Below are 12,722 nucleotides of genomic sequence, written 5' to 3'. Positions count from 1 at the left end.
GTATGCAAGAAACTCCTGTAATTCAACACAGAAAAAACAAATAACCTGGTTGAAAAAATGGGCAAAAAGACATACAAATGATTAAGGTACTGTATATGAGAAGATGTTTAGTATCACAAGTCATCAAAAAATGCAAATCAAAAAACCACAATGACAGTTTACACTTGTTAGAATAGCTAATATCAAAACAAAAGATAAGTGTTGGAGAGGATGTGGAGAAATTGGAATCCCTATACATTGTTGATGGTAATGATGTAAAATCGTGTAGCTGCTATGGAAAATAGTGTGGAGATTCCTTTTTTTTTTAAGTTGGAGTCCCACTCTGTCGCCCAGGCTGGAGTGCAGTGGCCGCTCCTGGCCACCGCAGCCTCAACCTGCTGGGCTCCGGCGATCCTTCTGCTCAGCCTTCCAAGTAGCTGGAACTACATGCGCGCGCTACCACGCCTGGTTAATTTTTAAATTTATTGTAGAGATGAGATCTTGCCAAGTTGCCCAGGTGGGTCTCAAACCCACGGGCTCAGGCAATCCACTCACTTCAGCCTCCCAAAGCGCGGGATTACAAGGCTGAGCCACCGAGCCCGGCTGAGATTCCTAACAAAGTTAAAAATAGAATTACCATATGATCCTATTTCTGGGTACATAGCTGAACGAGTTGAAATCAGAATCTCAAAGAGATCTAATGTTCATTGCAGCATTATTGACAATAACCAAGATCTAGAAACAAACTAAATGTTTATCAACAGATGAATAGGTAAAGAAAATGTGGGATATACACACAATGGAATATTATTCACTATGCTACATGAAATAAGCCAGTCACAGAAAGACAAATACTGAATGATTCTACTTATCAGAAGTATCTAAAAATAGTCAAACTCATAGAAACAGAGTAGAATGGTGGTTTCCGGGGGCTGATGGAGAAGGAAAAACTCAGAATTGATGTTCAATTGAAGTTGAAGTTTCAGTCATACAGATTGATGTTCAGAGTGCTTAACTTTAGTTAGCAACAGAAATAGAAGTACATCTGTTTCATAAATTGGGGAGATGTGGCATAATTTAAAACATTTTAATATAAAGTCAAATGTTACTATGTCATCAAATAGGATGCCAAGTTATAATGACTTTATAGGTAAAAAACAGAAACCTCAAAATATTTTATATTTTTGGTAGCTTTGAGTACTGATTCTATCCTCCAGGAAAAGGTAGTAGTTCTAGTCCCCTATTCTTAGGGTTAAAATATTAGGAGGTAGATCAGCCTCTGTAATAGCCAAAAGTATAATGTTTCAAATAAGGAAGACATTTTTCTTTTATGTCATCATCTGGGGTGGAAAAGTAAACTGTGTTCCTTGAGGTCGTCCAAGGTCCCAGGCTGGCTGGGCAATTGAGCTAACCTTATGTGTAGCTTCCAGTGTTGTTCTGGGCATCATCATTTTCAGTGGATAAGAATAATAGTGATGATAGTGGTGGCATTAGTGGAGGAACTTGGAGGTCAAGAACTTGATTTAAAGGATAGGAAACAAGTTATACTTAACACTGTTGTTTGTATCCTATTCTTCTGAACCTTGTTATGTGATCACAAATAGCTGCAAAACAAACATGAAATTTCTTCCATTTGGTGGCTATGTGGTCAGCAAAAATTTAGATGAGGAACTGCTATTACTTAAAAGGAAGATGAGAATACATACTGGTGGACAATAGTAAGCTATCCTTTATTTACTTTAGTGGAAAATTTTTAGAGGAACTCTCTGAGTGGTCTTAATTATTGTAGCCATTTTATTCTGTAGTTAACTGTCTTTTTTTGGCTATGTTCTTTGACCTGTTATATTATAAAAGACTCATATGACTTTCATGGTCAAATCTTAGCCTCGATATAAAACTAATGTTGTATTGGACTACTTCAAGTAAGAACCTGTTTATATTTTCTAGGGTTTACAGAGCCCACGGGAAATAGGATGCAAGCCAGAAGCTGTATGTAGTCACATTATTTTTGAGAGCCATGAAAAAGGATGTGTCAGAACTCTAACTGCCGAACAACCACAACTGGACAGCCACCCTTGTGTTTTCAGATCTGCTGAACCCTCAGAAATGATCAGAGGACGATGGAGCCCATCATCGTGCAGAGCCAGACACATCAGTCTTTCTGCGGCCCTAGACCAGAACAACCCCCATTTCAAAGTTTGGAATTCCTTGCAGTTACAAAGTCATTCCCCATTTCAAAACTTTATACCTGATGAATTCAAAATTAGCAAGGAGCTTCGAATGCCATTCCATGAAAAGATGGACCCTTGGCTGTCGGAATTAGTAGAACCTGCTTTTGTGCCACCTAAAGAAGTGGATTTTCATTCTTCATCACAAATGCTGCCCCCAGAACCCATGAGAAAGTTTACTACCTCCATCACTTTTTCATCTCACCGACATTCTAAATGCATTTCAGATTCCTCTGTTTTTAAGGTTGGTGTTACTGAAGGTAGCCAGTGTACTGGAGCATCTGTGGGGGTATTTAATTCTCATTTTTCTGAAGAGCAAAATCCTCCTAGAGATCTAAAACAGGAAACCTCTTCCCCTTCATCATTTAAAATGCGTAGTCATTCACCAGATAAAAATAAAGATGTGACTATTTTAGAAGAAGGTAGTAGGCAAAGTCAAAAATTACCAGTTGATTTTGAGCATTCTCATCAAGAAGAAAAACTCTTAGAAAGATTAGATTTTAAAAGCAGTCATTCTGAGCCCAGTGCCAGTGCAAATTGTAACAATTTCAAGGAAATTCAATTTTCTAATAACCATACCCTCATTAGCATGGGCAGACCAAGTTCCACCCTAGGAGTAAAAGAGAAGAATGTAACTATAACTCCAGATCTTCCTTCTTGCATTTTTCTTGAACAACGAGAGCTATTTGAACAAAGCAAAGCCCCACATACAGATCATCATGTGAGGAAACAACATTCTCCCCCTCCTCAACGTCAGGATCATGTAGCTCCAAACCTTCCTTCTTGCATTTTTCGTGAACAACGACAACTCTTTGAACAAAGCAAAGCCCCACATGTAGGTAGTCACATGGGAGAAAACCATTCTCCCCTTCCCCATGGTCAGAATTATATGGCTCCAGACTTTCCTTCTCCCGTTTTTCTTGACCAGCATCAAAGCAAAGCCCCAGGTGTAGATGATCACATGAAAAAGCACCATTTCCCCCTTCCTCAAGGCCAGGATTGTGTAGTAGAAAATAATAACCAACATAAGCCTAAATCATACACTTCTAATATGATAAATGTTGAAGCCAAGTTCAATAATGTGGTCTCCCAGTTGGCCCCAAATCACTGTACATTAGCAACATCTGCATCTACTCCACCTTCAAATAGAAAAGCACTTTCTTGTGTTCGTATAACTCTTTGTCCCAAGACTTCTTCCAAGTTGGATAGTGGAACCTTAGATAAAAGATTTTATTCATTGGATTCTGCTTCTAAAACAAGGATGAATAGTGAGTTTAACTTTGACTTACAAACTGTGTCTTCGAGAGCATTGGAACCAACCTCCAAATTATTGACCAGTAAACCTGTAGCACAGAATCAAGAATCTTTAGGTTTTCTAGGACCTAAATCTTCAGTGGACTTCCAAGTCATACAGTCTTCTCTTCCAGATGGTAACAATGTTACTCAGATCTTGAAAACCATACCTTCTCAGAATAGCCAGATAGTAACCTCAAGGCAAATACAAGTGAACATGTCAGATTTGGAAGGATACTCCAATCCAGAGGGGACTCCGGTATCTGCAGTTCGGTGAGTCTCATTGTGATAACAAACAAGATGATGGAATTTGTGATAAAAGAGTTTAAGATACTTAGGCAGATGTAAATTCTTATGGGGAAGGCAGTGTGAGATCTCTGATGGAAGATTGTATCTGACTAATCTGCTAAAAATCTTTGAAGGAATAAATATGTAAGTAAGAGAGAACATGCAAATATATTGTACTGTGTTTATACTTTCAAAGGGTTTTTGGCAAGACTTGACATCAGGTGTTTCAATGAATTGAATTACTTTGAGAAGAATCTTTAATCATCCAACGGTACACTTAGTAATTTCTTATTTATTGTGTTGAATTTCTTATTTATTGTGCTGAAGATATCCTTTGGGAGGTTGCACACATGCACATGTGTGCTTTCTCTGTCTCTGTCTGTCTGTCTCTCCCCCGCTCTTTCTTCTCTACTCTCCATTTTATGATTTCCATCAAATATTTAGTATTTACAAAGAAAGTAGCTTTACAATGAAAACTCCTGGGAGATACCACTTTAATCAAGTGATTAGCATTAGCAGTAAAGCATATCAATGTAATGTGCTTTCTTATGTGATGACCCACTTCACAATGTATTGTAGGAAAGGAAACCCAGTTCAGGGATAAATGCGTTGGATTTATATTCAACCTAATTTTAGCACCTTGTCATTAATTCAGTTTTACCTTAACTAGTCTCTTACAACATGGTACAACAGAATTATCTGTGTATTTGATGTTTTACCTTATAGTTAAGAAGGCATTTTACCACAATGGACTGGGCTTGGAAGAGAGGAAGAGAAAGAATGTTTATTTAACATCTACATGTGATAGTATTCATGGCAATGTTGAATTTACACATGCTATCTTATTTGTCTTCATGACAACCTTATGAAGTAGTTAATGAGATCCCTATTTACCCACTGGGAGACCGAGACACTGACATTACTGCTTGTGCCAAGAGATGCTGTTTGTAAGCAGGAAAACAGGTATACATATACAGTCTGTTTAACCAAAACAAGAACTAGTTCCCCTACAGTCTTGAACAGCCTTCTAGAATCTTGAACCCTACTTCAAATTCTTCTTTCAGCCATGATCCTGAACAGCTCATTTAATATCTTTGGCACGCATATGTGGGAGATGGTAGAAGTAAAGGTTTGGAAAACTGAAAGGTTTACAGCTCTAAAAGTCAGTGAATATTGAATTGGAGCAAAAAAAAAACCAAGGTTAATCTCTGTCTTCAATATTATAAATGGTAGAGTGCTATAGGAATAAGTACTGTTACTTTTTTTTTTTAGAAATGTTTAGAAATTAGAAGATTGACAACTTTATATATAATATTTCAACTCTTCAAAGTTTAAGTGCCAAGTTATTAGAGCTAAATTTCTTCTTTTTTTTTAAGATTAGAAAATATAGTTTATTAAGAAAGTAAATTGGAGTGAGAGAGAGACAGAAAGAGAGAGAGAGAAAGGGGATTCACCTCCCCAAGGGAGGGGAGGGGGCCAAAGTTTAAGAAAACATGGCCTAGCCATAGCTCAAAGAGCACATGACCACACCATAGCTTAGCAAGACAATGACCTGGAGCTAAATTTCTTAAAAATCAGATAAAGCTATGAATGAGAAGAATGTAATAGATTATTATAAATATGGACTAATAATGATGCCATTTGTTCAGAATGCACATTTTTAGCAGATGCCTATATCATTTTATATTTAGTATAATCATCAGAGATAGATATTATTATCTCAGTTTATAGATTTTAAAAAGCTGCAACTTAGAAAGTATTTCTAAGATCACATGGCCATTTGAACCTAGGTTTGTTCAACTCTGGAGCCAATAAATAATTCAAACTACACACACACACACACACACACACACACACACACACACACACACACACGTATGTGTATAGATGCATAAAACATATCTGCAAGTATATATATATAATGTTTTTTAGTTTGTTTGTTTGTTTTTGAGTTGGAGTCTCAGTCTTGTCGCCCAGGCTGGAGTGCAGTGGCATGCTCATGGACACTGCATCCTCCATCTGCTGGGCTTAGGCGACCTTCCACCTCAGCCTTCCAAGTAGGTGGAACTACAGATGCATGCCACCATGCCCGGCTAGTTTTTGTGACTTATTTTAGAGATGAGGTCTCACCAAGTTGCCCAGGCTGGTCTCAAACCCCTGGGCTCAGGCGGTTCTCTCCTTGGCGTCCCAAAGTGCTGGGGTTACAGGCTGAGCCACTATGCCTGGCTTAAAATGTTTTTAAACTTTCTTATTTTGAGATAATTTCAGACTTAGAGAGGAGTTGGATAAATAGTACAAAAAGTTCCTGTCTTAGTTACATATTGCTGTGTATCATATTACTCTGAAGTGTGCTAACTTAAAACAGTAAACATCATCTAAGATTTCTGTACGTCAGAATCTAGGCATAGCCTATATAGGTACTTCTGACTCAGATTCTCTCAAAAGGTGGCAAAACAAGGTATTGGCCACAACTGCGGTCTTATTGCAAGTTTCGCCTCAGAGGATAGGCTTCTAAGCTCACTCACATGGCCATGGCTGTTGACCAGAGACATCAGCTTTCTGGCTCTATAAAACAGTTCGCAATATGATACCTAAATTACCCTCAGAATCAGCAAGTGAGAGAGCAGAAGAGGGTGCCCAAGACAAAATCCACAGACTTTTTGTAACCTGCCCTTGGAAGTGACATCTCGTCATCTCCACCACATTCTGTTTGGTAGAAATGACTGACTATCTGCAGCTCACACTTGAGTGTTGAGAATTACACAACCTGTGGCAGTTTCTCAATCTTTTTTTTTTTAATTTGAAAGATGTGGGGTACCATTCAGGATTAGGTATACGAGTGGTCATCGTACAGGTAAAGTTGAAAAGTACTGATCAGTTATTTTGAAGAAAGTTCTCAAGATTAGATTAAGTTGGGGTTATGCATTCTCAATACATCACAACAGGGACCACATTATGATGATATGCATTACTGGTGTGGTTAACCTTGATCACTTGGCTACAGTGGTATCTGCCAGGAATCGCCACTGTAAAGTTACTGGTTTTCTTGGTAGATGCTAAATATATGGAGGAGATTATGTTAGACTGTGTAAATATCCCATTTCTGCTTAACCTTTGATCACTAGTTTTAAAAGCATCTATCTGTGGATCTTGACTGTGGCAATTACTACTCTGGTGTTCTAATGATGTTTTGTATGTATTTTAACTCTTCTATATGTATTAATTGGAATTCTGTGAACAAAAAGCTATTGCTTCTCCCCCATTTATTTATTCCTCATTTCATTTTTCAGATTATAATGCAATATTACTATTATCTTTGTTGCTCAAGTTGTTTCCATTTTAGCTATTTAGAGCACTTTTAAGTTGGCTTTTGTACCCTGCCCCAGCCCTGGAATCAACTCTTTCTCCAAAAAACCCCTCACTTCTTTTTTTTTGGGGGGGGCGGGTTGGTATTTAGAAAGCAAGATGTAATCACCAGATAAGCTCATTGCTGCTGAGATGTCCCCATTTCTAGCCTTTCAGTGAATAAAGCTATGAAATATATATATATATATATATATATATATGGATGTTAACTTATATATATACCCACATCTATATCTTTTTCCCTATCTATTAAAACCATGAGTCCATATTGATGTCTCTGACTCCAATCCAGAATCATAGGGTTGATTCTAGCCTTTCCTCTCTTTTCCTCTTTTAAAATTTGTAACTTCTTTCTCTAATAGTGATAAACCTGGCTCTCATTATCTCTAATATGCAAGGGAAGACCCCAAAAAACCCTCAAATTGTTTTTTGGAGGGAAGTCTCCTTGTAGTTAAGGCGTCCTTTGCTAGTTAAGTATTTTAGAACCCATTGGCATCGGTGTACCAGTTAGCATTGTTGTGAGAGGTTGCATTCAGCTTCAGTGTTTTTTTTTTTTTTTTTGATTCCTTCAACATGTTTGTCCATTTCATGATGGGTGATTTACGAGTGCACCTGCCTACACTGCTCTGAGTGTTCAGCAGTTTTTGACCAAAAATGGCATGACCCCCATGCCCCCGCCCCCTTCCTTTTCACTTGATCTTATCCCAGCAACTTTTTTTGTTTTCCTGGATGAAAAAAGTCCTCAAAGGGAAATGTCTTGCCAGTGTGGAAGAGGTGAAACAAAAAAAGACAGAAGCATTAAAAGGCATCAAAATTGACAGTTTGAAAACTTTTAAGCAGTGGAAAAAGCATCTCACTAGATGTATTGTATCAGATGGAGAGTACTTTGAGGGTGACTGAGGTTTAAACATATAAGAATAAATTCAAAATTTTTTATAAGTAAATTCTGGGAGTTTTTTTTTGGTTCCCCCTCACCACATTTACCCCAGTATGTAAATAAAATAGTTTCAGAATTGCTAACCCATACCGATGTGAGAATAAATTCTCTAACTAGAGTACTGTGATTATGTACAGTTTTTGAATTTAGCGTTGTAATATCTAGACAAAATGTTGTTTGCTAAAGTTTCTTAGGTCAGCTGCTTTCTTCCCCATACCCTTCAGTATGTGATTTGTTTATAATCCAGTTAGATTCATTAGTCAGGTTCTGCATTCTCTCTTTGCCTCATATTCTAGCTGACTTTTAGCAATTTACAAACTGTAAATTTCACTTTCCATGGTTTACAATTATGCTGATCACCACGGTTCCATATAAGCAGCTCCATTAATCCAAAAATTCCCCCATGCCATGTTCACTTTTACCTTCTGGAGCATTTAATAATGGCAGCTTTAGAGACCTTTTGTCAGAGAATTTGAACATCTCTTTCATTTCAGCATTGGTGTCTGTTGATTGTCTTTTTCCATGTGATATAGTTTGGGTATTTGTCCCCTCCAAATCTGATATTGAAAATTTGATCCTCCAGTGTTGGAGGTGGGACCTAAAGGGAGGTGTTGGGTCATGGGATTGAATCCCTCATGAATGGCTTGGTGCCTTCCCTGAGGTAATGAATGAATTCTTCTCTATTAGTTCATGCAAAAGCTGATTGTTTAAAAGAGCATCACACCTCTCCCCTGCCTGCCTCTCTCTCCTCTCCTCTCCCCTCCTTTTCTCCTTCCTTCCCCACCTCTCCTTTATAGCAATGCAAATGGATTAAGACACCATGTGAGTTATAAATAATATATTATTAAATGACAAGTCTTGTGTATATCCTAAGAGAATATTGATGTTTTTATTCTAGCAGGCAGTGACTCAGTTGGTTTCACGGTAAAAATTCCAGCCAGCCTTCTGTGGGTTGTGGTTCCAATGTCAGTTCAGTTTTCAGAGATTTTGCAGTGCTATTCAGATCTGTCCTTCATATGTGGCCATTTTGATTTGGGCAGTGGTCTGTCCAGTGGTCAGTTCTCAAAATGTCAATATACTTCAGGGCCAGATCCAGAGCAGAGGTTGGGGTAATCCCAGAAGTTTATAAACAATGTTTTCACTTCTAAGATTTTTCCTAGAGCTCCTTCCTGATCCTTAGGACAGAAAGCAAAGACTTTATTTACCTCTCTTCGATGTATTTCCTGTGTCAAGGCCAGAGTGGCATGGGACAGGAGGGAAAAAACATACTCTTGAAACCACATCTCTTTTGGTGGGATAAGGTTTCCCTACCTCTGGATTTTAGGCTCCTGCTGGTGCCTGTTACTGCTGTACCACTGCACCATGGATTTTGTTTGAGATTGCATTGGTTCTGTAGCTCACTTTGGAATGATTAACATTTGGATTTTAAGTCTTCCTCTGCATGAACATGGTGGTTTTCTTTCTTTTTTACTTCTGGTTGCTAGATACCTTTACTGTAAAGTCACTCTTTTTCCTTTTTGCAATTAAGTATTTTACATTGAAATTATATAAATATCTTATTCCTTAGCAAACTTTTAATTTATTCATATCTGTACAGAATTATGCTTTTGTATTGTATTTAGTGGGTTATGATCTATTACTGTCTTTTTTCTTTTTTACTTTTTATTAGTCAAATACATAGACTCATAAGAGGTTACAAAAATAGTCCAGGGAGGTCCCAGCTATTCATCACTCAGCTCCCCCGTTGATAATATCTTATATAGCTATTAATACATTATTAAAACAAGTAAATTTTTATTGGCACATTACAGTTAACTAGACTACAGAATTTAATCAGGTTTCAGTTTTCTCATGTAGTTATTTTATGTGTGTTTAATATGAAAGTTATTCACGTGTACCTATTCATGTAACTATCATCATAACCAAGATACAGAAGTGCTCTGTCATTATCAAGAAACTCCTGTGTGCCTTCCCTTTTATAATCACACTTTCTTCTTTCTACCTAGCCTTCAACCCCTGAAAACCAGTGATCTGTTTTTCCACTGTATAATTGTGTCACTTTGAGACTGTTATATAGGTGGAATTCAACATGTTATATAGATGGAACATAACATGTAAGCTTGAGGTTTGTTCTTTTTACTCAGCCTAATGACCTCGAGATCCATTCAGGTTGTGTGTATCAGTAGTTCATTTCTTTGTATTGCTAAGTATTATTCCATTGTATGGAAATTTTACAGTGTGTTTATTCATTCATCTGTTGAAGGACATTTGGGTTGTTTCCAATGATTATTACTAACAAGGCTGATATGAACATTCATGTACTCATTTTTATATGACCATATGTTTTTTATTTTTCTGTGACAATTGCTGGTGATTTTATCCCCCAGGCAACTTGAGCAATATCTGAAGACATTTTTGATTGTCATGTCTAGAAAACAGTTTTGCTGCTAATGTCTAGTGAATAAAAGCCAGAATTGCTGAATATTGTAGAATGCACAAGACGGTCCCCCACAACAAATAATTATTTGTTTCAAAATGTCTTTAGTGCTGAGGTTGAGAAACTGGTGGGGTAAATGTGATTTTTGAATTGTATTGTAAGTATATGTTTAACTTTATCAGAAACCGCCAAACTGTTTTTCAGAGTGTTCATACCATTTTGCATTTCCACTATCAGTGTCTGAGAGGTTGAGTTTCTCTGCATCCTCACCAGCATTTGTACTGTCAGTTATTTCTTATATTAGCCATCCTAATTGATATGTCGGAGTATCTCATCATCACTTCAACTTGTATTTCCCTAATGACTACTGATGATGAACATTTTTAAAATGTGCTCATTTACCATTTGTATATCTGGTGAAATGTCTGTGAAGTCTGTGAAGTTGTTTTGCTCATTTTCTAATTGCATTTTTTAAAACTTGAATTTAGAGATCTTTATATATTCTGGATACGAATTATTTGCTAGATAGGAGATTTACAAATTTTTACATCTATACAAAATTATGTTTTCTTATTGTGGTCATTGTTACTATTGTAATTTGTTTTGATGATCAGAATATCACAGATTTGGTGGCCAATGGCAGCCCCTTCAAACTGACTGTATCTTTTTTACATGCCCTCATCATCTTTTCTGGCATACAGTATTTCAGGTCCATCTTGTGCTTTTCCTTCTTCAGCTCTGGAATTGGCCATTTCTCCAAGGAGTCTGCTCTTCTAGTTGAAGGTGTATTTAGAAACCAGGATTTGAACACTAAGCACGTATGTGGTTGTTGAGTACCCCCAGCCCTCTCTCAGTGGATGTACATGCATACATACATGCATACACACTCATTTATGTTTCCATTTATTTCTGTACCTCTCATAAGTTCACAGTGCTATATGCAATTCTAATTAAGATTTATTTTACTTATTTCTTTCTGTATTTCTTACTTCCACGTCCATTTGTGAGAAACCTCATTTTTGACATGTTTTATATAACTGAATCTCTCATCTGCTGCCAACCTCTCCCCACCTGGATTGATCTTCGCTCTCTACTGGTATTTACAGTCTCCATTCTGGCTACCCGCTTATGTGGGTGCCCTTTTCATCCTGCTTGGTCTTTGGCATTTTATGCTAGACTACCCCTCAGCATGGATACCATCCCTCCGCAACATTGTCTCTGACCTCCCCCATCAGGATGCTCATCCCACTCCCCCACCCCCCAACGTGGACATCCTCCCCATCCACTTAGGTTTTGACTCCTCACACTGAACTGCTCCCTTATATGAATGTCTTTCTCATTCCTCTTAGGCTTTTTATACCCCACACTGGCCTCTCTTCTGCTTGGATGCCGTCATCCTGTTTAGGATTTGGCTCAAGATGCCAGGCTACCCATATAGGCACCCACCTCTTCCTGCTTCTGACATCCTAGGTTGATGGCCTTCCCTCACCTTGTATGGTAGATGCTCCCCTCACCCTACTTGAGCAATGACTCACCATCTGGGCTACTCTTTACACCTGTGTGATATCCCTCTTATCTTGCAGGGAAATCTAACTTCCCAACTTATGCTATTTCTATAATAGCTATAGATATTTTCCTTCTCTGCTCCAGTTTTGCCACTTCCTGTCAGGCCACCCAAGTATGGAGACACTCTCCTCTTTCTGCTTGGGCTCCAACTATATCAGCACTATAAAGATCTTCTATCTTTATTGAAAAGTGAAGTATTCTTATTTTTTGTGCTGATATGTATTTTTATTTATTTTTATTTTTATTATAAAGATGTGGAGAACAATTCAGGGTTAGGTATACAAACGTTGATTATGCAGGTACCCTTGTTGATGAGGTATGCCCTCCCTTCCCTAGCAGTTTCCCTCAACTGCCAATCCCAACCCCGTCCCCCGACAGTTTCCCACTACTGCCAATCCCTTTCTTATAGTATTAATTGTTCAAGCTCTGTTTATGAGTAAGAACATATGGTACTCTGTTCTTTGTTTCTGTGATAGATCATTGAGTATGATCGACTCCAAATCCATCCAATTTCCTGCGAAGTCCGTATGTTTGTCCTTCCTTATGGCTGCATAATATTCCATTGTGTATATGTACCACATTTTCTTTATCCAGTCCAGCTTTGATGGGCAACATGGTTGGTTCCATG

General features: G+C 37.8%; 1 protein-coding gene across 1 annotated transcript in view; it reads left to right on the top strand.

The window, feature by feature from the left end:
• Positions 1–12,722, top strand: part of ALMS1 (ALMS1, centrosome and basal body associated protein) — a gene marked incomplete at its 3' end in the record, with an annotated part of 133,449 nt that overhangs the window by 100,467 nt on the left and 20,260 nt on the right. Inside the window, exon 10 of the mRNA XM_008056627.1 lies at positions 1,927–3,773. Coding sequence (XP_008054818.1) covers positions 1,927–3,773 — 1,847 coding nt within the window. The remainder of the gene's footprint in view (positions 1–1,926; positions 3,774–12,722) is intronic.

Source organism: Carlito syrichta, unplaced genomic scaffold (assembly GCF_000164805.1).
Source record: "Carlito syrichta isolate Samal-C Ts95f unplaced genomic scaffold, Tarsius_syrichta-2.0.1 Scaffold302423, whole genome shotgun sequence".
Lineage (NCBI taxonomy): Eukaryota > Metazoa > Chordata > Mammalia > Primates > Tarsiidae > Carlito > Carlito syrichta.
The sequence above is the reverse complement of the archived record's forward strand: the minus strand, read 5'-3'. Positions and strand labels throughout refer to the sequence as shown.